Genomic DNA, 27609 nt, shown 5'->3' on the forward strand with positions numbered 1-27609 from the left:
GAGAAGGTGTATAAATTGCAACACTTAAAACTGGGGACCCTGGGAGATCCTACTCACATGGAAACTCAGATTTTTGGCTTAAGTGCAAGACATTTAGAAAAATATGTGACAACATTACTGAGAAGTAATAAAATTAAGAGATGCCCTCATGGTACTTGTAGATTTCTGGTCCAAATTTGGGCTGGGTCTTAGCTTGTGCCCTTAACCAAATCCCTTAACTTTTTGGTCTTCCTTTTTTTCTTTATTGATAGAGAAAAAAACTAGTGTCTCTTTTTATGTCCAAGAAGCTCAAATAACATTACAATCTCCAAAAGCATAAGCAAAAGGTATGCAATGCCTGAACAGTAATGTTGGGAAGAATTTGGCAAATGGAATACCAAAAGAGCGACAGCATTAGCTTGGGTGTTTGCAAAGCTTTCTCAGTTATAATATCTGTTCCCTGGTTAGGAGATGTTTCCTATTTCTCACCATATGCTCCACAGTCAGCTTATTTCCCTTTATATCAATCATTCCCCTCAAAGCCTCACCACAGGACTGGATCACTGGCTTCTTGGAAACCTGTGACGCTGAGCTGTCATCCCAATAGATCTGGGTGCCCATCGGGTTGCAGGAATGAAGTTCATGACCCATTTGTAAATCACACCACATATAATGAGCTAAATCTCTCATCAAAAGAAAAAAAAAACTTTTATTTTTTCTATTGCATAAATAATGGTAAATTAGACTCTTTTTTATACAGATTATATATTTACAGACAGGTTAGAGAAAACATCTGGTAAATATGGCAGTCAGTTTTCCTTTATACACTGAGATAACGTATTAATAATATATGCTTCATTGGATCAGTAAGTTGCATGCCAGGTTAATTTATATTAATATTTACATTTTATATAAAGATATTCTTTTGATTAGTCTGCTGACTCTCTCATCACTGAATAGCAGAAATCGCCAACCAATACTAAATGGAAAGAAAAATGGAACGAGAATGAGGTAAATGGGCAGATTGTGACCCAGGAATTCAGTCCTCATGGCCCATTCCGGATGTGAGAGCTGCCAAGCTCCAGTTGTCCTGGTCGTAATAGCCCTCAGCTGCACTCCAGTTTGCATCCGCCATTTACTGCTGTGCGTTGAGAAAAAATTCACGTCTCAGGTCTAATGACCCCTAGATTCACAGCGACTCCCCCCAGTAGATGACCAGTTGCCAACCCCACTCCCCGACTACATTTTAGGGTCTGATTCTCCTCCAAGGGCATCGTCTTTGGTTAGTCCTTGGACAAATAGCTTCTTTCTGGATTCAGAATTGGGGAAGAAAATCAAACCCCATTAAGAAGCCATTCAAAGACCCCGAAACCTGATTTCCAGGTCAAAAAGAAAGAATATTCTTTGATTTTTCTTGGAGAGAACTGAGGAACACAGACTTGTTTAAATTTCCACCAGGAGCTGAAAGGGCACTTTCCTGGCCAATCGAGGTCTTTCCAGGGAAGAACAGCAATGAAAAACTGAGAAAAAAAGGACAGAAACCTAGGAGTTGATGTTGTTATGGGGCAGGAGGCCTGGGGACTTGGGGCTTCTGCAGCTGTTCTCCCCCTGCCCTCTGCCCCCGTCGTGGTGGGACGGCATCTGCAGCAGGCACCTGTGCACAGCATCGCTCATCAGCCAGCTAAAGGGCAATCGTAGGCAGCTGCTCTCCCAAGACTGTTCATCTAATTCCTGACAACCATGAGAGATCACGACTCTCTTCCTTCTGCAGTGTTACAAATAATTGCAAACCATGATCACATATACTGGAACGACTGGAACGACTGTTCCAATGGCCAGAAAAAAAGGAAAGAAAGAACTGTTTGGAAGTTGTGCTCTTTATTCATTATCTTCTTTGAGCTTTCTCAAATGGAAAAGCAAGCATCTTTTCCCAGAATCTGGCTTTGTTTCACCTACTTATGCATGTATTCTGATTCATATGACCTGTGGTAAGGTAATCAAATCCCCTTGATTTTCACGCTGACTAAGCTAGGACACATCCCTGATGCTCCCTTAAACCAGCAAGACCATAGGAAGTAAATAAAAACTCTTGCCCGCAAGATACAACACATTTGATGTAAGCCAATTTGTATTGTTTCGTGTATAGACAATGGACACCAAAAGAGATAGTTCATTATAACTGCCTCTTGGCACTTGGGTTAAAAAAGCAACTGCCAGTTCCTAATGTGATTCATAGGGGATGTAAGGGTCCTCTCAAGTGTGGGCATTCATTTTGATCTGTTTCGAACAGAGTCACAATGGGAGGACTCTTCTTGGTCATCTGGTTTACCTTTCCTCTTGCTTTAGAGATGAGAAATCTGAGGCCAAGAAGGGAAGTCACTCAAAATTATCTGGCTGGTGGGTGGCAGGGGCACCTGAGGTCCTGCCTCCTGTGCCCTTCCCAGCTGACAGTGCTGCCCACACTTCTGGTCCTATGCTCTGCTCTGCTGGCTTCAGTTCAACAGGCCTGAGCCCTGACAGAGAGCTCTGGGAGAGGCATTCTGGGCTTGGCAGATGTCAGCATCCCCCAAGGATAGGAGCGCTACCAGCCTCCTCTTGAAGTTCCCAGTGCACGTCACTGGGATCAGGTTGATGGGCAGCAGCCCCGTGGCACTCAATGCCCTGTATGTTCCCAAAGTAAGCCAGATAAGATAGGAGCACGTTCAGAGAGCAGCCTCTGCAGCCCTTTAAAAACTTTCTTTTTCTCTCTCAGGTCCCAAGATGGAGCAACATCACACTTGAATTTTTCATCCCCGGGAATATTCTTTCCTCATTATCCAGATCTTCTACTCCACTGGAAAATTCCAGCCTCTGCCTCCTCTTACTTGGACAATGTCAGAAGCATCGGTTTGAAAGCAAACCCATCGTGGTCAAGGGAAAGAGGTGGTGGGGGCTACACCAGCATGGGGTCAGGGCGTGCTCAGCATGCTGCCCAAGGCAGGTGTAGGGACAGGAGGCTGGCCAGGTCTCTTCCAGTTTCAGAAGACTGTCTTTGTGGGACTGGCAAAACCTGATTCTTTGTGGCTATATTTCAAGCCAACTGAATCAAATTAATTTAGCCTTGAAGACTTTTTGAGCATTATTATAATGTCCCTGGAGACCATATAAAAGGGCCCCAAACCAATATTAAGTAGAAATCATAGCTGTAAAAATGACCGTGTGCATTACAACTTGCTTAGGATACTAAGAGAAGTGCTTGGCTGGTTTGTGTACTTGACCTTATTCCTCCAAATCAGTGTCTCCAGCAAGGCCACATAACTGAGGACAGTCCCCTGAGTGATTTAGTCAAAGGAAGTATGAAGTGAAGCTGAACAGTTCTGACATTTGAATTGTTATGGAGACAGGGTCTGTAATAAGCAGCCCAAATCCTCCTCTATTTTGCCATCGCTTTAAATAATTTAAGTTGAAAACCCTAGCTGCTGAATAATGCTTCTTTTCTATCTCTGATGGATTTTTTCCCTTCTGGGGGAGTTGAGCTATGAGGTGGTGAGGGAGGATGGCTATGGCAAGGCCTTCAGATTACAGACTTTTAGCCCTGAGAGGTCACTGAAGAGGCCATGTGAAAGTTCTGATCTGCGGTCATTTCAGACAGACGTTCTCTGGGGAAGGCAGCTCTGCAGTCCTCCTGGTAATGTAACCAGTATGTGCTAAAGTCTAGAAGCTTAAGCTCAGTCCATCTGCATCACCATGACATCATAAAAAGGGGTACCTCCTTTTCACAGTGGGGTTCAAGACCTTCTCTATATCTCAGTGGAACAGGGTGAATAAGATGATTACTCTGGGCCATCAGAGAAATCGTGCAGTAAAATAACTCAGTATGGTTTCCGACTTCCAGCTGGGAGAAGCAGAGTTCAGCATCTTCCACAGGGATGGAGAACAAGAGCAGAGCAGGACAGAGTTCCATGGCACGTGGCCACCGTGGCCAGGCCAGCCCAGCCAAGGGGCTGTGCCGGGCAGTCACACCCTGACTCTTCTGGTCATGCTTTCATATCGTCCCAGGGAAGCCTGAGCTACCGGCGGAGAGCAAAGGTCTCTTTGATTTATGATCTGAGTCTTGACTTAAGCCTAGAAAAGGCATTTGAATTAAAAGGTAAATTTATTTCTCCCAGTTCTTAGATATATGACTTTATAATTCTGTGGATGGGAGGTGGAAGGGCATTATTGTCAAAGTTCATTAGGTTCTTTTGGCTAACTATAAGAGAGTAGACCAGTGATTTTCAACTGGTGTGCCACAAGAATTTTTATAACAGGCCATACCTGACTATGTAGTCAGGGGCACTGACCTCTTTTCCCTTAGACTGTCAAATAAAAAAATGACAACAGCCAACACAAGAGTAGCCATCTGGTGTGCATGAATTAAAATTATACCTATTTTTTTTGTCTGATCAGCAAAGACATAATTTCGTGTATGTGTGACATAGAACTTTAGTAAGAAGTTTATATGTGCCACGAGACGAAAAAGATTGAAAACTGCTGGAGTGGACCATTTGTCATGTGAAATCTGAGGGAGGAGCAGGTGTCAAGAATAAAGATTAACAGGATACATCTTCTCTGCAAATAAAACACCTAAAATCTTCTGAAACCACTGGACTTGCCCAAGACCACACGCCAGCCTCGGTTCACTTCACATTTCTGGCTTGTGGAAGAGCTTCTTAACCAGCAAATAGATGCTTTTGAAGACTGAGGTGAGGCTTAAAATATTTTTTGCCTTCCAGATGACATTTCTGACTTTTCACCCAGATTAAGAGGTCTTTGCTCTGGACTGTGGGAGGTAGGGGTGGGGGAGAGTGGGAAGGATACCACCTGTCTCACAGGTAGCTCCTTGTTCTCCTGAGCAAATGGAAGGGTAGGTTCAAATACAAAAGAAAGAGGCAGAGAAACCATGAGATTTTTTAAGGGTAATTTCTCCCACCAGCAGGATATGGATGCAGGGAGTCAGGTTGCAATCAGGCAGAACCCAAGTGTTCTTTAAGAAAATGTTCCCTATTTTTATGTGCCTTGGCAAACTCAGGGTGGAATGCAAGGGTTGCCATGGCAACACCTCTTTTTTTTTTTTTTTTTTTTTTTACATACTGGTCACATGAGACCCACACACATTCTGGAAGCCACTGCTAATCATTTCCATGCTGGGTCCTGTTTAGGGGCTCTGTCTGCTTCTAGAGTGATGAATGACAGTTATTTGGAGGCCAAAGGCATCAGGGTCTGTATCCCTTGTATCACAAGCAAAATACCTCCTTGATCATCACTGTGTGGTCTGGGGGGACACCCATTCTTGCAAAGAGAATGAGCCAAGTTCAGTTTGCTAGTTACTCAGCTGTCCTATAATAGACCCCTATGTCTATTAGCTGGGACCACAGAGGAAGAGTTGGGATTACTCCTCTCCTCTCCACACTGGGGCCACAAAGCATGGAGGACCAAGACCTTCCAGAATCTTCACTATGAGCATTGCAACCCCGGTGGTGAAGGTGCTGACAGGTGGGGACCCTGGAGTAGCACTGGTGTGGATAGGGCTTGGGGCGGAACTGTGGGAAGTCAGTATCTCAGGCTGCCTGATGACCCTCCAGACAAAGTAGCTGGGGTGCAAATCACTAGGATGAGGTCTCAGCCCCCGAAGTCTCAGGAATGCCACTGCCCTGGGTTGTCTCCACACACTGCAGGCTGTGGGTGGCACCTGTGAGGTCACCGTGGAGGAAGTTGACTTTCAGCCCATCAAAGAGAGTTCTGTACCTTCCTTTGTGTCCTCCCTCCCTAGCAACCCCCACAATGGATGCACACCTGGGTAGGATGGCTGACTTCCCAGTCACTGGGTCACTGGGAGAGGAAAGAGGTCCTCTTTGGGGAGAGGATGCTGAGGACTTTGTGGGGAACAGGCTGTCAGTCCCTCTCCAGAACTACTTTCACTTTCCACCCCTTGCATGGTGGCTAATCTGTCTTCCAATAAAGTCTAACCCTCACATCTTCAGGGTCCCCATTCTCCAGTGGAAGGCAAAAGAACTGGCAGAAAAGCAGCCTTTGAAGAAGTATTCATTTTTAGCCTTACCTATAACATTGCAATCCCCACTCATGGGGCATAGTCCTTTAAGAATCATCCTTAGGGTCTCTATCCAGTCTACTTAGGATCCTGCACTCCCCTCCCTAGTCTGATGTGGTCTAGTGGTTCAGGGAGTCCTTTCCACCCAAGTACAGTTGAGAAGGGGGGCAACTGCTTTGGGCAGGAGCTAATGATGAAGCTGTCTTATTAGACTTCTGTGTTTGGACCTGTTCTCATTCAGGATTCTGATGGAGGGGGCAGTGGTGGTGTGTGCTGAGTCAGGCCAGGGGAGAGAGAAAGAGGCAGTATGTGGGGTGTACTGTGACAGGGCAGGGCAGGCAAGAGGGACAGGCAGGCTGGCACTTTCCTGGACTGGATATGTGAGACCCCAGGCATTTTCACAGAGAGTCTCTCAAACTCCTGGGCTCTCGAAAGCTTACACCTGCTTCTTCCTCCATACTATGGCTCAAACCCTAGTTTTTCTTGTGCTATTCATGAATATTCTCAGTTTCCCACAGTGGGGAAATTCCTACAGTTACCCCCAGGCTGTTGCCTGAAGTGCTTGCAGAGGTGATTTGAAAGAAGACCCAAAACTGAGACCTTGGATGCTCCAAGTCTGAGAAGGCAGTAGGGAGAAAGCAGAGAGGAAGGGGAGGCTGGGGAGAGAGAGGTTCAGGAGCACACACTGCACCAAGTAGCCCACCTGGCTGCAGTGAGAGAGGAAAGATTCTAGAGCCTCAATATTGGAAGAAAGGGGAAAGCATGTAGCTTTTGGGTGCACTGGGAAGAAAGAGGAGCAAGACAATTCCTTAGAAATAAGGACCTGAGCTTGGAAAAGTACAAAGGGAAATATTCCATTGAAATATTATTGGCTAATCAGACTATGCAAGCTCAAATTAACAGTGGTGACTGATATGACATTTAGGAAAAGTCAGGATATTACAGACTTGAAATGGTGTTGAAAACAGGCTATTGGATTCAGTTTCCTTCCCCAACAGAAGTATTCTGCAGGCAGGAGTAAATTACCTGTCCTGTTGGCTAAGCTTATTAACATCTTTTTGTCTTTTCTCATGGAAATGAGTCAGTTGCAAAATCTAAATGCCTGAAGTTATTATGTAAAATACAGTAGTTTGATCTTTCCATCTTTCCACTCTGAATTATACTCCTCTTTTTATCTGGGGAAGACTAACTTACAAAGCAAACCGTTAGATGAGAAGAAGGTAAGATGCACAAGGACCTTAACTTACAGAGGTCTTCTGGCAGGGAAATGTGTGCGGCTCCATCAGTTCTGACGACTGGGGTGTGGGCTGTAACACTGCCTCACCACCCGTCTCAGTCCCCTGTCCCCCAAACTATGTCTCCTAGCCAAAGGAGGTAGGGACTGTGTCAGAGGACAAGCTTATATCAGGAGTAAGTGAATAGGGAAGAACGATGTCACAGATGAAGAAGCCAAATAGATACATCTGTCTACCTGTCTATGTTATTATAGAGATGCCCACGATTATGCTTCTTTTTTCTTTAATGGCAGCACAGGCAGCAAAGCTGGGAGGAAGGCTCTCTGCAGATTCCAAAATGCTGGTGCGTGATGGGCTCTAGGAACAGAAAGCCAAGTACAGATGGAAACCGAGAACTCCCCAACTCTGCCAAGAGTCCTGTAGAAAGGCAGTAAGAACGGAAGCATGGGAGCAGCTGCAGGCCGCCAGGTCCTGCACCCCATCCGGTGGCTTTCCTCCCATGCCTTGCAAGGCTCCGCTAGGTGGAGGAAGGAAGCCAGGGTCAGAAGGAGAGCCTTTTTTCTGCAGCAACCCCAAAGTCAGCCCCTTGGGTTACCCTTAGGGTTGTCCAGTTGCCCAATGGGTTGAAAGAATGGGGTGTAGAGGTGACTGCGTGTTCACGCCCCTCTCTTGCTCTCTCACACCATTGGCCTGGATGGCCATTGGAATTCCGCGATGAAAATGTAGTTTATCTTCAGAGTTCCTGCAAGTGGTTGAAGCAATCATTCGGAACTCCTGGCTATTTTATTGCATTGGGAAACAAAACCATTAAAGCATTTGAGACAGCCCTTTTGTGTCCCTGCCAAGGAGATGAAGTGGCCTTGCAACACCTGTTGCTCTGCAACCTTGGGTTCTTCACTGAATTGTGCCACTGCGTCCAAATCTGCTTTTGAGGAGGAACCGAGTCTGCCCGCAGGGCATGCGCATGCGCAGGGAGCAGGGGCAGCAGCAGTGTGGTGGCTGGAGGCTGCTACTCCATGCCGCTCCGCAGGATCTGGTTGGCCGCAATCAGCATGACGCTTATGATGAAGGCCATGGCAAAGGCGCAGATGAGGCTCTTCCGGACGCAGGTCTGTCTGTTCTGTTTCTGGGAATGCACTGGGGGTGGAGGAGTAGAGAGGGCAAGGAGACATGGGAGAGAAGGGGGGAGAGAGAAATGACATTTGTGAGACAGGCTTCACCTCTTTCTCAACCAGCCCAGTGTCCAGTTCATAGGATGCAGACTAGTCAAGTCCATGAGCATTTCTGGGACCACTCTCACAGGAGATTGAACACCACATCCTCCTGTAAATGGCATGAAATGATGACACTTCTACGACAAAGACCATGACAAATACGATGTGCAGAGTAAGGTATGAACTTGCAGACATAATAGTTACAGTGACTTTCTGAGTGAGGAAACATGGAACATTTCAGAGTGAGTCTCACAGAGGGCATCACCCAGGCACGACTGTGTTGGCTTCTTGGAAATGCCTGGCTGCCCTGTCCCAGGCAGCTGCCTACAGTTGGAGCGAGGTCCCCACCTATTAGTGCTGGGCTGGAAGCACTTACCTTTCCCAGAATTATTCTTGGGTGGCTGTAGGTCCCAATGACTCCAAGTGACTCTGGCATTATTTCAGATGCACCCACCAGTGATTCTAGTGAGGGGTCTCTGGGCAAGCAGCATCTGCATCACTCGGAGCTTATTAAAAATGCAGATTTTCAGGTGGAGCCCACCCCAGATCTACTGAATCAGAGAGTCTGGGGTGGGGCCAGCAATTGAAGTTTAACTAGGTGGCCCTGGTGCCTGCTGATATCTGAGAAGTGGAGACCACAGGCTCTGGGGACAAGACCGATGGGAAGCAGGCAGGCACAAAACCACCTCCAACTTTCCAGAGGTAGGGTGTCTTAAGATCCTGCTGCCCCAGGGGTCTGACCTTGGGTCCTAGGGTTGTGTACTCTTCATCCTTTTGTTGGGTCGGGTCTCATACCACTGTTTTTATAAGGCCCATAAGACACCATTAATGGGTCTTAACACAAAGTATTACTTAGTGGGTTGCAAATACGCAGCAGAAAATGGAAGTAAGAAGAAAGAAGTTTTGATAACATATGCTGAGAAAGAACAAGTCTCTTTCCTAGGCCTTACTTCCTGGGCCAGATTTCTTTCCCTTTCTTCTTCTTTTTGTCTATAACTCCTCCCCTCCTGGTCCCAGTCCTGCAGTGGCCTTTGCACATAGTTCACCACTTAGTTTATGGAAGAAATCTGTGCCCTGGAGGCAGCTGGGAGGCTCCCTATAGCAGAGCTTCTCACTGGACCAGCAGCATCAGAATGATCTGGGAGTTTCATATAATGCAGATTCTCAGGCGCTGCTGCAGAATTACTGAATCAAAATCTCTGGGGGTGGAGACCAGGAACATGTATTTTAATAAGCTAGCTCTCCAGGTGATTAGGAAATTGCTAGGCTCCACCCCCAGGGTTTTTGATTCATTATGCCTGGGTACAGCCAAAGAATCTTCATTTGATTTGCTGGGCACAGGACGGGTGTGTGTGTGTGTGTGTGTGTGTGTGTATGTTAGGGACACTGGAGTGAGGGGTATTGGGGAAGATGGTTGTTTTACATTCAGTTGTTAAGAAACTCAATACCAGCACAGAAGAACACTTTCAGGTTACACTCCATTTTAAAAAGAGGTGGTCCTTTTGCTAGACACACCTTTAAAGAGCCTTAAAACAAAATGTTCAGTCTCAAGTACCTCTCCCTTTTGACATCCAGGGACTCCTCCAGATCCTAGAAATACAAGGGAAGCAGCAGGAGTCTGGTGATGTGTTCAAAGGCAAATAGAACTTTCCCTGATAGAAGGGATCTCAGGGGCTTGTCCAGGGGCCTCTAAAAATTATGTCGGTCAGGGAGTTTTCCCAGAAAGCCCTGCTTCCTAGAGACCCAGTGCCCAGGCAGAGCTCTCAACAAAAGTTGTTGGTTATTTCTGCCATGGTCTCTTAGGTCTTATGTAGTTACCTTTAATTCCATGGGGCTTCTGCTTCCCCTAGGTGACTGAAAGTATTTTTGGTCCAGTTCTTTATTTGCTGATCATGTCTGAGTTTTAGAATCTTATAGGTTCTTAGCAGAGGGAAGAAAATTCCCTTGTGCTGAGATGTGCCTCCCCCCAGGATGGGCAAATGTGAAGAGATGCCAGCTCTCAGGAAGGGAAAAGGAGGTGGCGTTTGAGAAGGGAAGGACTGGAGCAGAAATAAAGTGTGGAAGTGGAAGTAGCGTATCTAACACTTTCTGAGGACTGGCTAATTTATTCTGAGCAGCTCCTCAGCATAAAAATGCTTCTGAAGGCAGTTGTCTACCTTCCATCCCAATGGCTGGCTGGCGAGGGCTTAAGGAAATGCACAGCTGTGTGATTGAACTGAGGGAGAAAGTTTTTGCTGCAGCCCTTCTTTGTCAAGGTTACAGGTGACAGGATTATCCCTTAGGACAGAGGCTGCACCTTTGATGTAAAAATCCTTAAGTGGTAGGAGGGGAGAGATGGGGAAGGAGAGGCCAGGAGACAGAATAGTTTGTACGTGAGACCATGCAAATCTAAACCCAGACCAAGGTCCTGTACACAGAGTGGAGCTTCCAGCTCATTCCTCCATAGCTCTGAAATGGATAATCATTCATGCATGATTCAGACTCTGTGCTTTGATGAGAATCTTTTTATGTCCACTTCTGACATCACCATAGGTCTTGTGGCAGAGTGAAAAAATAAGGACTTCAGAGCCAGACCCAAATGTGAACTGTGATTACCTCACATCCTAGCTGTGTGACTTTGGCCAAGCTAATTTCCCTGGGCCTCAATTTCCTCATCTATAAAATGGGGGTAATAAGACCTTCCTTGTTGTGAAGATTAAGGCTACCAAAGTTACTGCAATATTGTTTATGCCCAATGAATGTGAATTCCCTTTTGTAAATCTTTTAAAAACTCCCCTTTATACATTGAGCATCTCCCCATTGCTTCCCCACCCCCCACTGCCACATGAGCTGGGTAGCCATTATATGCTTTATATATATCATTGTGGAATTGTAGTATGGTAGTCCTTCGTGAGCAAGGGCTGGAGTCCTCATTTGATAGGTAGGGGACCTGAAGCTCCAAGAAGTGGAGTCCAAAGCCATTTGGCAAATGGTGGAGATGGGATTTGAGCCCATGCGTAATTTAATTTCCAGGTTCAAAATCTCTGCACAAACTCTCTCTTCTGAATCTTTTGCTTGGTGGGACAAAGTTCAGCAATAGAGAGATGCAAAGAAAATGTACTTTGAACACTTGGTGTGATTGGCAGAGTATAATCTGTCACTAATTAATGTGTTTGTGGATAATAATTTAAAGCCTGTCTTTGGCTGCCACATATTTGCATTGCACTATATTTTTGTATATCCATTTATTCATGGTGTCTACTCTTTGCTTCCTCAACAAGACAATAGGTCAGATTAAGATGAGCTGAGTTGAGATCTCGTTTCTTCTCCTAACTGCCACTTAGGAGCAGCTGTGGGCAAGGGGCTGAACTTCCCTGAGCCCGTTTCTCTCCCTGTAAAGGAGTTAACGATATCTGTTTTTCTTATCTCAAGAATTCTTTCAAAGATCAATGAGCTAATTAAAAAAAAAAGCTATGTCCAACCCTGGATTATTAGCAAAATGCAAAATTTCCTTCTTGTATCTCTGGAAGACAGGAGGAAAGAGCTACTTCCTTTCCTCTTGTTCCCTGCAGCCTCCAGCACAGCACTGAGGACACAGCAGGCAATGCCAAACCTTTGCTTTGGTCCCTTCCTACATTAATTCATCCCAAACTGCAGCTAGAATCACCTTCCTGAAGCAGTGCTTAGTATGCATCAGCACTCCCTGCCACTTTCTTGCAAAGCCTTCTCTTCACCCCCTGCCTCGCTGGGAGAAGCATGCTCCATTCTTTCCAGCTTCTGAGCTCAGTGGGTAGGACCACAGATCACCTCCAGCCCCTTTCCCCCCTATGCCTCTAGACCACTGTGCCTCCCCTGCAGCCTGTCTCAGCCAAGCAGGTATTCTGACTGGCTTTTCCATGAGACTTGGCAGCACGGTCGCACTGTTCCCTCTGCTGGGGCTGGCCCTGACCTTCTCTCTCATTGCTTCTGGGCTCAACCCAAAGAGGCTTCTCCTAAACATCCTGCTCCCAAAGGGACAGATCTTTTAATTTCTAAATTGGTCTACCTGTTGATATTTATTTATTTTTGAATTGAGATAGAATTCACATGCCATAAAATTTGCCATTTTTGAGTGTGCCATTCAGTGGCATTTAGAACATTTGCAAGGTTGTGAAACCACTACTGAATTCCACATTTTTGTTATCCTGAAAAGAAACCCCACATGCATTAGAAATCACCCTTCATTCCCCCTTCTCCCTGGCCACTGGCAATCACCAATCTGCTTTCTGCCTCTATAGACATGCTTATTCTTGGCATTGCATATAAATGGAACCATATAATATGTAGCCTTTCATGTCAGGCTTCTTTCAGTTAGCATAATCTTTCCCAGGTTCATCCATAATGTGGCACACATCAGTACCCATTTCTTTTTGTGGCTGAATGATCTTCCACTGAACAGATGTACCACATTTGTTTATCCATTCACCAGTTGATGGGTATTTGGGTGGTTTCTATTTTTTTACTATTATGAATAATGCAACTATGAACATTTGTATACAAGTTTTGTGTGGACATATTTTCAGTTCTCTTGGATATAATAATCTGTGTTTCAAATTGCCGGGCTACTTGGTAACTCTATGTTTAACTTTCTGAGGAAACTTCCTTTCTGGAACTTACGAACACTAAAAACGGCAATCCTGCTGGCAATCTTTTCTATGTCTACCTTCCCAGAAGGTCTTGCACTCTCTGTTTAGCGTAGTAAGTTGATACAGAAGGAGCCCAGAAAGTACGGTACAAGGGGATGAAATGGGAGTCGGGGGAGGACACAGGAGGACAGAGAAGTGGGGTTCCCTGCTTTCTTGAAAGCTTGTTAGCCAGCCCCAAACACTGACAGACTCCTGGCTGCCGCGGCAGGGCTTGGGTGTCTGAGCTCCAGGACAGACTGCTCCTTACCCTTGTCCAAGGGCTCTTGGATTTTCTCCTGGAGACAGGATTTGACATGGATTTTGCCAATGACCCACTGGGTGACCCTGGATATAATGGGATTTTAATCCCTCTGGCTTCAGTATGGGTATTTGGAAACAGAGCTGCATGTCTTCAGAGGCACTGGCTCCCAAATGAAGCAAATCAGATTCATTACAATTTTGATTAATGGTCCCAACATAGACCTACATAAGTGATATTTCTGGCAGGGAATTTGGGGCTCAGGAAGGTTAAAACAATACAGAACCCGGCTCAGGTGATTCTCACAATAAGCCAGAGCTACCAGGTCTGGGAGCTATTATTGTCCTGTGATCCTTCCAGGTCTAACACTTTCCGATTCTATGAAACTAGATATTTCCATGGTCTAAAGGGGAACTAATGAAGAGCTTTTGAAAAAAAATTTTCTATATATCAGTGATATCAGAATGTCCAGGCACCCAAGTAAAACATGAAGGCGGAGGTGAAAGATGAAGCCTTTGAGGGAATAGGAGTGAGGCTTGTGTGTTTTATGATGCTTTTGTTAAGAGGAATAGGGTCCAACACTATCAGGGGATAGGAGCTGGTCCTTTCTCCACTACAAAATCATATTGGGTTTCTAGTGTCTGGCTTTGAGGGTCCTACTGTGTACCCTTGGTATAGTGGCCAGGTATTGTTGTGGCCTTTCCAGAAGTTCTTTCCCTTCTTCTAACAAAATTTATCCTTTTTTAAAATCCCCACCCAAGGATATATTTACTGATTTTAGAGAGAGAGGAATAGAGAGAGACAGGGAAACTTTGATGTGAAAGAAAAACATTGATCAGTTGCTTCTGGTACTCACCCCGACTGGAGATCAAATCTGCAACCTTTTGGTGTACAGGATTGACATTCCAAGCAACTAAGCCACCCAACCAAGGCAACGACACTCATCTTTTTGTTTGGGGATCTGTACCTCTCCACCTACTGGGCTCTCACTCTAGGTCTTCACCTTTCCCAATGTAACAAACCAGACTGGCCAGGTAGAGTACCCCAAGTTCTTGGTTTGGTTCAACAGTAGGCACATGGTCCAAGCAGGTTTGATCAGAGCCCCTTCTTGGAATAAAGAAGAACCTTGAGAGAGATAAAATGCTATCACCTCAGAGAGATAGAGTTTTCCCAAGATGGAAGCCCAGAGAGAGGAAAGGAGGAAAGTAAGAGACAGAGAGCAAAGTAGGAGTGGGGAGAGAATGTTGCTTCAGAATTTTGGGTCCAGTTAAGCTAACGTTTATCCCTTCAATTATTTGAGTCAGTGCTTTTTAGTTTAAGGGAGTCTGGGTTGAGTTTCTGTAACTTGAAACCCAAAGAGTGTTGACCAATACTCTCGGTAACTACAGTGTTGGCAAGGACTTGACTTTAGGAGTGAATGTACCAAGAGGATAGTTCAAACTCTGTAAATTTGTTCCCTACCCCATCTTTCAAAGATATGGAATTCCAGCAGGATGTACTGGATGATGTCTCCAGGTGAAAAAATAACAATCAGACAAGAACTGGGACTAGGGCCTGGCTAGTTTTTTTTTAATTTGTTTGTTTTGAGTGCTTATTAATGTGTTAAGCTTTGTACTAACTATTCTCATGTGTTACCTCATTTAATGCCATAACAACAATAGGTCATTATATGATTCCCATTTTTGCAGATGAAGAAAATTAGGCTTTTAATATTTACTTTGTTAATATTAAAGTGATCTAAGAGGTGCTGAGGCATGATTTTTAAACCAACCCTGTCCAGAGTACAGAGCTAGAATTCTTAACCATGCAGATTTAGCAGAAAACAGCTCTCTAGGTCTCTGTCTCGTGTCTCAGAATCTCATCATTCTTCAGTCATGGCTCCAGAAAAACTTTCCTATAGCTTTGCTGTGAAGGGTCCCCAAGTAGAAATAAATCATCTTTGGTCTGAGACCCCAAGTTTCTTTGAAAAATGCTTCCTGTCTTATTGCCTGCCACAGACTTCAACCACACCTTACCCTCCTACATCAGCCCAAGGAGAACAGATTTTATTTCAGGAAAGTCATAGCACAAGGAGAACTGGGAGCAGATGGTGTAGATGACATATCATGCCCTTTTCATTTGGATGGGCATGAAATGCTCAATGTGCATGACCAGGTGACGAGCCAGGTCTCCCCATCCAGGTGTGCATTTGACATCCAGACAGGAATGTTGCAACTTCAGCCGGATGGCTGAACTATAGACCTTGGATTTGACCACAAACTCTTTCTGACCTTCTGCTAAGCCTAGAAAATTTTGAATCTAGATATAACTGTTTTCCAATCTTTGCATTGGACAGATGAGGAAAATAAGGCTCAGAGAGTTTTAAAATAAGTTACTCACTGTCACACAGCACATCTACACAGGACAGGGAACAGAACCCACACGTCTACACAAGGATCTACTAGGGCTGCCTGGCCTGCGTCACCTCCCTTGCCATCATTCCTCTTGTCCCTCATACAGAGGCACTGAATGGTGCAAAGCAGCTCTGCTGTGACTTTCACAGAAATTACTTATTCCCTGAGTGATGGTCTATACTCCCCTCTCCTGTGCATGCTGTCAGAATGTCTAGAAAAATAGGACAGCTGGTGTTCCATTTAGGGAGAACACTTGGGGTAGATATCTTGAAAGGGCTCACACAGATCTCATGCTTCTACTCAACTTCCAAATATAATATGATTTCATTGACGAGGAAATGGAAAATGAGAAAGAAGATGAAGCTCCATCCTGTAAGGAGCCTCTGTAATGCCTATACCTGGGGAAATGACCCTGACAAATGAAAAGGCCAGGGCAGAACTTTGTAAGGTATGCCTGGGTTCAAATCCTGACTTGCTATTTGACTTTGAACAAATTACTCCACTTTGTTGAGCCTCCATTTCTTCATCTGTACCACAGGGACCACAGAATTTATCTCTCAGATTGTGCTGATAGGTCAATGAAATGTGTTAACAAATGACCAGCCCTTGGCAGGCATGCTCAACAGTTTTCTTCCATCCTCTTCCTCCTGGACTATACTAACATGGATAAGCAGTAAACATTGGAAGCAAGCACTACCAGATTTAGTATTTAGTTTGTCAGAAGAACCCTTTGTAAGGATTCAGTGGTGGGTGAATAGATAATTCAACCACATGCCCACTCAGTTCACCTATGTCAGTGACTCAAATCAGATAATAAAATACAAATTTGTCTCTCAGTGTCACTGAGTGTATGTTCTCTAAAGACAAAATGTATGCTGATTACAAGTGGCTGAACTGAAGCAAAATATCTCAAAATTCTCTTATGAAGCATGGATGGTGAATGGGCATTTTGGGTATCACATAATCTTGACTCTAATCCATTTTGGCAGATATGGACCTATTTATTTTTCCAAATAATTGCCAACTAAGTACACTGAGCATAAGTTTTCTTAATAAGGGGATTCAAAAAAGATTTGAGGAATTGGGATTACCTGAAAGCCTTATGTTCAGCCAGATATTCTCATTGGACTATTCTCATATAGACAACGGATTGTGGATGGCTGAGAGCCCCTGAATCCAGTGCAGTCAAGTGACCTCATGCTCAAAGCACCCAGCACAGTGGGTGACAACTGTTGAAGTGCTCGACTCAGTGTGAATGACCACCCTCACAGAAGCCAGGTCTGAATGCAGGAAGGGTCCACTTCGGAGCCCTTGAGTTAGACGCTTCTAGTTTCTTCCTTGCTTCCCTACAGGTTTCTTTTTTTCTTTTTTTTTCCCATTTTTAAATTTTACTGTTGTTCAAGTACAATTGTCTGCCTTTTCCCCCCACGTTTCTTTTTTTTTTTTTTAATTTAAGGTTTTATTTATTTATTTTTAGAGAGAGGAGAAGGGAAGGAAAAAGAGTTTGAGAGATATACCAATGTGTGGTTGCCTCTTGCCCCCTCCCCCCCCCCCCCCCCACCCCTGCACTGAGGACCTGGCCCATAACCCAGGGCACATGCCCTGACTGAGAATCAAACCAGCAACCCTTTGGTTTGCAGGCCTGCACTCAGTCCACTGAGCTATACCAGCCAGGCATAAAGGTTGCTATAGATGACCTTTGGGGGCTCCAGGAAAATGGGTTCTATATATGGTATGTTCAGGGTTTCCTAAGGAAGTCAGGAAAGCTTTGATTAGGTAGCTTGGAATTTCATCCCATTTCCTCCTGTCCATTCCTTAGGAGAGGATGGAATACTTGCTATTTCCTAATGATCACCGAGTCCTAGCTACCATAAGGATAAGGCAGGTAGGGGTGCGTGAGGGGCTGTGTGTGTGTGTATTTGTTATTTGTATTGACCTAAAAATCAAACAAATAAAGAAAACAAAATCAAGCCAAAATGAAAACTAAAAGGAGGACAAAACCCCTCAAACTTCTCCCATCAGTGGCTCCACACCCCATGGGTTCCTGGCCTATTTCTCTGTTCTTTATTCTTCCATTCATGTGGAAGGAATAATTGACATTTCTTAACTTAATGGACAGAATCTGACCACCTTTGTAAAAGTATCAGACACAAGATTTATAAAAATGAAAAATATAATCACTGATATAAAATGATGCTGATGGCATTTGGAGGTCCTCCTGTGAATTTCTAACTGACTCCATGGCACACAGGTTGCCCACAGAGGCATTTTCAAACCTTTTCCACACTCCAGAATCTCAACTGTGACTCCAGCTTTGCTGACCTCAAAGCCATCTGATGTGCGCTTTATTTAAATTCCAACTCTGGCCCTGGCTAGGTGGTTCAGTTGGTTGCAGTGTCATCCCATATACCAAAACATTGTGGGTTCAATCCCTGGTCAGGGAGGGTATGGGAGGCAACCAACAGATGTTTCTCTCTCACATCTCTTTCTTGCTCTCTCCGCTTCCTTCCTCTCTCTCTAAAGTCAATAAACATATCCTCAGGTGAGGATAATAATAAAAAATTCCAACTGTGCCATAAAATGTCTGCTTATGGACCATTTCTTCCTTCCTTGGCTCACAGACAAATGTGCCCTTCACTTTTTGTTTTTAAATACTTTATTTATTTGTTGTTAGAGAGAGGGGAAAAGGAGGGAGAGAAACATCAATGTGTGGTTGCCTCTTGCACCCCCCCTACTGAGGACCTGGCCTACAACCCACGCATGTACCCTGACTGGGAATTGAACTGGTGATCCTTTGGTTCGCAGGCCAGCACTTAATCCACTTAGCCACACCAGCAGTACTCTTCACCATTTTAACGCAAGTACAAGAGTACCTTTAGGTGTTTTTTGTCATTGATTACTTCTTCTGACACCAAATAGGCAGGGTTTGGATCAGCAGCCCCATAGGTGAGCTAATCATCACTTCCATACTTGCGGCAGCAAAGCTCCAAAGAGAGCAGGAGGAAAGGGCTTCCTAGGTGCGGGGGGTGGGGGGGGTGGCGAGGGAGAGGGGGTAGCAAGAGCAGAGGGGCCTGACTGGGCCTCTGGAGTGTGGGGCAAATGTCCTGCTGCTTCCTTCCCTCTCATTGGTCAGTGTGGGTTATGCAGAAGATTAAAGGAGAAAAGTTTGTCATCACTTGAAGGAAGAAACCACCTTGTGCCTTCATATTTAGATGCTGGATTTACCAAAACATGGCATGGTGGAAGCCTGATAGGTGGGTGAAGGATTGGAGGTTTTGGCAACGGCATGGCTGAAGTGACTGACCAGGCATGCTGCCTGAGCTAGGGCAAGAAAGGACAGCAAGGAGTTGACAGCTTGGGGTAGGGCAGGGCCCAAAGGGCTGGGAGGAAGGTGAGGAGATTTAGGATGCATGAGCCATGCAACTGCACCATCAGATTGCAGTAGGAGCAGGGAGAGGTTCAAAATGCCAACAGGTCCCTGTCTGTGGACAGCAAGTGTGCAAAAAGGAGGGACAGGAAGAGGCCAAGGTCACCCACATGATGTTAAATGAATGTGTTCAGTCCTAGGGCACCAGGTGAACTCAGTCCCTGTGTATCATCTCTTCCTAGACATCTTTGCCTAAAATGCAATCAGGGAGGCCCTTTTCTGAACATGGAGAGATGGGCATTAAATATACACACCTGAGGCTTCAACCATACACAAAACTGGAAAAATCTTAAACCTAAACACAAACCAATGGGTTTGCTTTTAAGGTCAAATAATGCTGACAGAATGTTAAACAAACAAACAAACAAACAAACAAAAAACCCAAAACCCAACTCTCTGGCATGAAAATATGCAAAAGCAATCATGTAATCAGGGTCCCAGAGATCATTTCAAAAAGCAGTGTGCTAATTACAAAAATAATGTTTCTTTTGTTAAATAAGACCATGAATTTTAAAGCATTTAGTACAGTACCTGGCTCTTATCATTTACCAACTCCAAATAATAGCTGTTGCCAATGTTATATGTATGAATCATTAAAGCAGACCCAGTAAGGCTTCTATTTGGGTGTCTTTTTTGTCAGTCATTTATTTCACTAATATATGAGCTTTTGAGTACTAAAAAGACATGGCTTAAATTCAGATTACTTCCCAGTGCAGTCTGACCTTTCTCAAATTACTAAGGACTTGTGACATTTCTCTGAACAAAACAGTGATCCACAAACAAAGGCTCTGTGGAAAATGAGGTGCCCAGATGTACTCTTTCCTCCTGTCCTGAGAGCGGCTGCTGACAGTGGGGGGCTGGAGCCCCAGATGCTTCCACTGTTGAAGCACATAGTCTGTCAGCTAGGAAAGCGATGACTTGGGGGTCCAGGCCCACTGTTTCCCCAAGTTTTAGTCCAATCCCTGCCCTAGTGCCTCTATTCACCCTCCCAGTCCCCTTGCCTATGTGGTCAGAAATGGTTGCCGGCTGTGACCATGCTGCCCTATGTGGTCTGTGCGGCCCCAACTCCAAACACAGTCATAGATGCCATGGCCCAGGTCACAAGAAAAGAGACCAAGGCAGCTTCTGGACCACAGCTGTTCCATTGGCTATACACAGCACTTGTGAAAATTTTAAATGTGAACACCTTTACAATGGGGCATTGTTTTCAACTTTATCCCAGTCCCTACTAATTCCTCTTTCCCTGGTTTGAATTAACTTAGTTTGTCACCTTGGAATATAAGCTGTCTCCTGTTCCCTCTTGTCATGGCCTTTAATGCTGCACACTGACATAGGGGTAAAGCCCAGATAGGGTGTGTGGGAGCCCAGACCTGAAGGAATGGCTGTGGCCACCTGGACTAGCTCAGCCCCAAGGAGCCTCCCTGCCATGGCCCGGTTGGCTCTAATATGGCAGTTCTAAGACAAGGGAACCAAATGTCACTCTGGGGCCTATGTGGCAGCTTACCATCTGTATATATTCACTGGTATATACTGACAATATACAGGGTCTGGCAGAAGTAACACCTGCTTGAGTGTGGTTCGTAGGATAATAATATGGGTGTAATAATTTATAGTTTCAATTTAAACATTTCATCTAAAATGTCATATGCTGTGTTTGAGTGTGACATTGTTATATTACAGAATTACAAGCTTATGATTTTGTAATAAAAGATTTGTAAATAAAAAGGGGCGTTATTTGTGCCAGACCCTGTATATAGCTTACCACCTATATGTATTCACTTCTGATCATGTTCAGAAAAAAAATATAGAAAAAAATAGTTTGATCTCTTTAAGAAACCTCAACACTGAATAGGTTAAATATTTCTTGGTAGTCTGCTATGCTACTTTAATGTAAGGTTAAAAATTCTATAGATCGGAGCTGTTAAATAGCTCTGATTTTTTCAGTGTTGGAAAGAGGGGCTAGATCATTTAGTTTCCCTGGAACTATCGATTAGGAATAAGATAGGTTGTTTTTTTGTTTTTCCTTGTTTTCTCTCATGAGCCCAAGAAAAAAGGCCTCTCAGGGGTCTCTTTTTTGGCCCCAAGGGAACCGTTTTCTTCTGTAACTACATCATCAAGCTTCATGAGAGTCTTTGCATGAATAGGGCTCCTTCTCACCAGTGCATCAGGAAGCATAGCATAGAGGCAATCCATTCCTAAAGATCCTATGAAGCAGGTGTAATTATCTTGATGTGTACACATGAGGAAACACACTCAGAGAAGGTACACCCCTTGCCCAAGTCACACAATCAGCCACTGGACCTGATCCAGGTTTACGAACAGTCTAAACAGGCTCTTCCCACCACCCTATGCAGCCTCTACTAAGTAAAGGCAAACACCACAAAGCCATACTTCTAGTCACTGACCTCAGAGTCCCTGGAGGAAGGAGAGGGTCAATGGAGGTTTTGTAAAAATACAGAGTTTGGGGAAAATATGGGGAAAAAAGAGAAACCAATTGCATCTTCACAAAAAGGACCTTTTATCCTCAGTCCTGGATTCTTGGCTTCACTACAAGTCCATTGTAAATACATTTTTCATACAGAGGACGTGAAGGTATTGGCCCATCCCACACCCTGGTAAAGAAAGCTGAAGTGGGGGTACCTACCGCCTTCAAACTCTGTCTGGCAGTTCCCCGAGGTATCATTCAGGCTCTCCTCCTCATTGATGATGATGTTCTCAATGTCTTTCATTGTTAAGTGGTCCCGGAAGGCATGATAGAGGATGTGCTTCAACTCTTCCAGAGTTATCCTTTGCATGTCAAACTGTGGAGATAAAGAAGAGTGGGAGGGTCTTGGGCACATGGGGGTGAGAACTCTGCTTAGGGCTTTACCCGCAAGCCCTAAAGTCTTCAAACTCCTTTATGAAAACCTGTCCTAGCTTTTCAGAACATCAGATGAGCAGTTTTCCATCATGTTCAGCTCTAAGCATTCTTGTGAACTTGTAATAACTTATTGGGGATACAGTGCATGCAGCATATCCCCCCCCCCCCCCACTGAGACTCTTGGAGGAAAAAAATGTCACCTGCCAATTTGGTTTCCTACTCATCCAGCCATCTGCTGTCACCCCTTGTATACTTGGGAGTAGTGTCACACTTCAGACAATGCATATGTCTCTAAAAATTTTATGATCTCTTAAGAAGCCCCCAATTCCCATCTTGGTTTAAGTATGTATCTCATTATAACATGAGAAAATGCAAGCTCAACCCTGTGTTTATGAGGAGGAGCAGCAAAGAGGAGGGGGAGCATCCCAGGTACGTTTTTCCCTTCCTGGTGACAGCACTGTGTTTCCCCACTGTGTTTGTTTCTACCAGGCTCAGTTGTGTTACTTAATCCATGACATGTGAGGAGACACCTCCAGTTGAAAGCTGTATGAGCCATTGTGTGATTCTATCATTCATCCTTTCCCTCTGTCATGAGAATAGCATGCCCTATGTAGGGGCTGTTCCTTTTGTCTGGGTCCCAGAATGAGGATAAAGTGGGAAATTCCTGCAGCTATCCCATAAAGGGAAAATCATGTAAGAAATGCCCTTTTTGTTATTAGCCATGGAGACTTTGGACTTCTTTGCTGCCATAGCATAATGGTCTTTAAGTCAACAATACAGAAATTAATACATAGAAATGACAGGCTACCATTACACAAATTCTAAAATATGATGCATGGCTTCCAGGGCCAGGCAGTGGGAAATAAGAAAACTGTTACTGGGGGTTAGAAAGATAATAACCCTTTGTATGCAGTAGAAAAACATTTGGTAAAATTGTTGCTTGTGATAACTTACAGGACAGATATGCATTGAATGACTTTGTGGCTTTGGAGGGAAAGTTTGGGGAACAGCAGCTCTGACTGCAAATGGTTTGTGTCTGACAGGATGCTGCAAGAAAGAGATGAGCTCAGAAAAGAACTGATTTTTTTGCAAGCCAGAAATGGAGACAACTTGGAAAATCCTGGACTTGCAGGAAAGAAAGTAGGTGTTTCTCATCTTCAACCAGGAAGAGATAAAAATGGGAAATGCTTTAACAATTACAAGCCTATTAAAACAACTCAGCCCTGATCATTGTGGATCAGTTGGTTGGGCAACATCCTGCAAAGTGAAAGGTCCATGGGTTCAACTCCCTGTCGGGGAACATGCCTGGGTTTTGAGTGCAGTCCTCCGTTGGGGTCGTACAAGAGGCAACTGATCGATGTTTCTCTCCCTCTCTTCCTCCCTTCCCCTCTCTCTAAAATAAATAAATAAAATCTTTAAAAAGTCAAAGTGTCCTTTGTTACAATCTCTGAATGTGTTAAGTGACTCTCCCAGGAAGCTGACTATTAAGTGCAAAAGAAGTTTGTCTCAAATATAATTGTGGGCATGGCTATTAGCACAAGCAATTAGAATCAAATAGGTAAAAAGATGACTAAGTTTTTGAGAGAGCTGTACTGGTCAAGAGCCAGCAGCTTGGGATTTAACAAGTTGATGACTCTATGATCTTTGGCCTCCCAACCTTCTACAGGCATATGCCATTATGAGGAGAAGCTCCACAGATCCCAAGAGGGACATATTTTCCAATGCCCTCATTAGATAGGAGGGGAAAAGGCTGGATCCCCCAAACAATAAAGCTGGGAATTATACTTCAAATTATGCAATAAAGTCCAGAGCAATTTCTAGGATGCAGAACTAGGGTTTAATTTAAAAATATCCTTCACCCCAAAGTCTGTCCAACAGAATTTCAGAATTGCTGAGTCTTAGACTCCTATGCATCTCTCAATTTTTAAAATGTGTCTCCACAAGAAGCCACACCCAGATTTACTGTATCTCATGAGATTCTAAATCTTGAGTCTTATGTTGTCTTTGGATGGGACTTTTACGATGTTTCCCTTAGGGAGGGGATAAGTATATTTTGTGGGTGAAGGGAAAGAAATAAACACTTATGGGCAAGAGTGTGGTCTGTAATAGGTTATATTATTTCCAATTATTTGTTTCCTCTCCCTGTGAGAGAATTATATCTCCCTGCCCATTGACCTTAGGCTTTGGCCATTAAAGTGAGGAAGGGCTCAAAAGCCATTGTGTATACTGCCATTTCTCTCACCTTCTCCTCTACCCCCTCACTCTTTCCTGCCACAAAAACATGTACACCAAATAGGGGCTCCTGCTTTCTCCTGGGTCCTGGAATGAATACAGTGTAGAGCTAACCCATGAGAGGCATGTAAAGTTGAGTGAGAAATAAACCCTTGTTTTTCACCACTAAGACTTTGGGATTTCTGCAGTATAACTTAGCCAAAAATGAATACAGAAATCAATGTTTTAAGTTAGGCTGGATCATGATAAAAGAAAGTTTTAGACATTTTCCCCTGCTTTATTTCTAAAGTGATTCCTTTAAGTATACCCCTTTTTCTAAAAAATTTAATTGGGTTACTGAATCTTTCTGGACATCCAAATGACTCAAGTTCAAAGCTATTTCTAGGGCTAAAAGCAACTGAAGGGGAGCATGTAAAGTATATTCATTTCTGCATCCCAGTTTATTGAATATAAAAGTAAAATTTGAGATACATTCAGAATTGTGCCTTAGATTGGATAGGGGAAACTGTGGTTGTCAGTTGGGTGCAGGGAGAAGGCTAGCAAAGTGCACAGTGAGGGTGATGCGCCTCACAGGTGAGAAAACAGGCCTGAGAAGAAGAGTGACAAAACCAAAGAGACTCCAAAAACAAGTAAGCATTCCCGAAGACCAATGGAAGGACTAGAGTACCTGGGAAAACTCTAGGTAGCTGAGAGTTTGCTAAATTCAGAAAGTGGGGGGAAAGAATTGGCCAGGGGCTATGACAAGAGCCGGACAAGTGCAAATTCCAGAAATTCCTTGTTTTCCTTTTACTTGACTATCTGGGTCATGTTTTAGGAAACTAATATTTAAACAAAATTAGTTGGTAGAATTCCATGTCAGCGTAGATTTGTTTTTTACAAATTTAAAAGAAATCACTATAAAACATGGATATAATGTCAACAACTAATTCTTCCATTATTATCAGTCCATTTAGCTTTTTGAGTTTCCTTGAGTCAATTTTGGAATTTTATATTTTTTCAGAAAATTAGTCAAAAGTTTTTCATTATTATTGGTGTGTAACTATGCACAATAGCATGAAAATTTTAAATTTCTCTTAATACTTCTTATATCCCATTTCTTATTTATAAATCCTGCTTGTTTTCCTTTCCTCTAGGTTTTATTTTTATTGTTTTATTCTGTTTTTAGTGAATCCAGTTTAAAAATTGCAGGCCATATATCTCTTATTTTTAGAAACCAAAGTTTTCCATTATAGTTGGACCTTTGTAGGGTCAATTACACAAATATACTTATCTTTATTAATTCTGTTATATAACCTTATAATTACAATCTCTATCTTCTATAACCTAATTTCTTTTGGATGACTTCATTTGTCAAAGACTATGTGTCACATATTGAAGCCTGTGAAGGGAGTTGTATCTCCATACATTTTCTTATAGCCCTAATATTTTTAATAAGTCCTAATATTTTAAAAGTATTTTTTAAAAATTACAGTCCTGATGTTTTTAAATAATATTTTTAAATTATTTTAATAAAAAGTAACTTTAAAGATAAATTTAAATGGCTGCTCTTTGGTGCCAAAAGACTGAGTCCCTACTGCAACAAACAGTGTTTAGTGACCTCATGCCAGGTACTGAGATGGAGGCATGGAGGTGGGCCAGAGCCCGGGACGGAGGTCCTGATAGAAAAAGACAAGCCAGCAAGTGGTTTCAATTCAGTTCGATGCACTCTGTGGCAAGTGAAGCACAGGACGGCGGGGAAACCCCTGGGGAAGAAGGGTCAGGTCCTAGGATGCTTCCTGGAACATAGGCGTGCAACCTAAGGCTAAAGGAAGAAGAGCCCTGGCCAGGTAGCTCAGTTGGTTCAAGTGTTGTCCCAATACACCCACCACAGTTGTGGGCTTGATCTCTGGGCAGGGCATATAGAAGAATTAACCAATTAGTGCGTGAATAAATGGAACAACAAACTGATGTTTCTCTTTTTCTCTTTCTCTCTCCCTCTCTCTAAAATCAATCAATCAATATTTTTTTTTAAAAAAAGGAAAATGAACTTGCCAGGTGAGTAGGGTGGAGATGAAGGAGAGGGTGGGAAAAGAAGTGAAATGGGCTGTCAGCAGAGGAAATGCCGTGTAGGGGTGTGAGTGGCCACACACAGAGTCCTGAGGGCTAGGTACAGTAGGAGGTGTTAGGAGTGTTGGTCACAGCTGTACCTGGGGTGCTAATCAATACAGGCCTGTATGCCATGGTGAGGAACTTGGTTGAATTTTTGTTTTTTGCTCTTTGTCTGTTTTTACATTTTTATCATGGTAAATACACATAGCATAAAGCTTACCATTATATTCATTTTTAAGTGTGCAGTTCAGCGGCATCGGGTCCATTCACAATGTTGTGCGGCCATCACCACCATCGTCTCCAGAATTGTTTGCATTTTCCCCAACTGAAACTCGGTACCCACTGAATACTATTTCCCCAGTCCTACCTCCCCCAAACCCCAGGCAACCACCATTCTACTTTCTAGAGAAAGTCAAACAGGAATTTGACTGCTCTAGGCACCTTACGTAAGTGAAATCATACAGTATTTGTCCTTTTGTGATTGGCTGATTCACTTAGCATAGCCTTCAAGGTCCATCCGTGGTGTAGCATATGTAGCGTGCTGCAGAATTTTATTCCTGTATAAGGCTGAGCAGTATTCCCTTGTACATCTATGCTAATTGTTCATCTATTTACCCATCTATGGACCCTTGGGCTGCATCCACCTTGTAGCTATGGTGAACAATGCTGCTGTGAGCACAGGTGAAAAAATACCTGCTCATGTCCCTGCTTTCAGGATTTTGTGTGTGTGTGTGTGTGTGTGTGTGTGTGTGTATACCCAGAAATAGAACTGCTGAATCATATTGGTAATTCTGAGTTTAATTTTGGAGGAATAAAGCTTAGTTTTATCTTTTGGGTAAAACGAAGTACTGCTGACTGATTTCCATCACAGAAATTACTTCATCAGGTCTGAGTGTGAGAAAAGTTCCCCTTTGCTGGTGGCACAAGGGGCAGGACACTCAGATAGGCTGTGGAAATACCAGGTTTAGAAACCACAATGGGATATAGGGACAAGAGAGAATTCAAGTACCTGTAGGGGAGAGGTTGACAAGACTTGATGAGTCATTGTGTGTGGAATGTGAAGGACGACCAGCCAATTAGGGTGACACCTGGGCTTTATGTTTAGCTGAATGGTAACAGCAGAAAAAATAGGCTTAGAGAGAAAGGCAACCAGCTAAATTTTGGATGTGTGCATTGGAGGTGCCAGAGGGACAGCCCAATAGAACAGCC

At 43.8% G+C, this 27609-nt stretch overlaps 1 protein-coding gene across 6 annotated transcripts in view; it reads right to left on the reverse strand.

The window, feature by feature from the left end:
* Window positions 1–668: 668 nt before the first annotated feature.
* The window catches only part of CALN1 (calneuron 1), a 487378-nt gene continuing 460437 nt past the window's right edge, over window positions 669–27609 (reverse strand). For all 6 annotated transcript variants that reach the window (XM_036020849.1, XM_028530205.2, XM_028530228.2 and 3 more), the window contains 2 exons: window positions 21865–22021; window positions 669–8421 (listed from right to left, as the gene is read on the reverse strand). In XM_036020849.1, coding sequence (XP_035876742.1) covers window positions 8294–8421; window positions 21865–22021 — 285 coding nt within the window. In that variant the 3' untranslated portion in view covers window positions 669–8293. The remainder of the gene's footprint in view (window positions 8422–21864; window positions 22022–27609) is intronic.

The sequence above is a fragment of the Phyllostomus discolor genome, chromosome 3, assembly GCF_004126475.2.
Source record: "Phyllostomus discolor isolate MPI-MPIP mPhyDis1 chromosome 3, mPhyDis1.pri.v3, whole genome shotgun sequence".
Lineage (NCBI taxonomy): Eukaryota > Metazoa > Chordata > Mammalia > Chiroptera > Phyllostomidae > Phyllostomus > Phyllostomus discolor.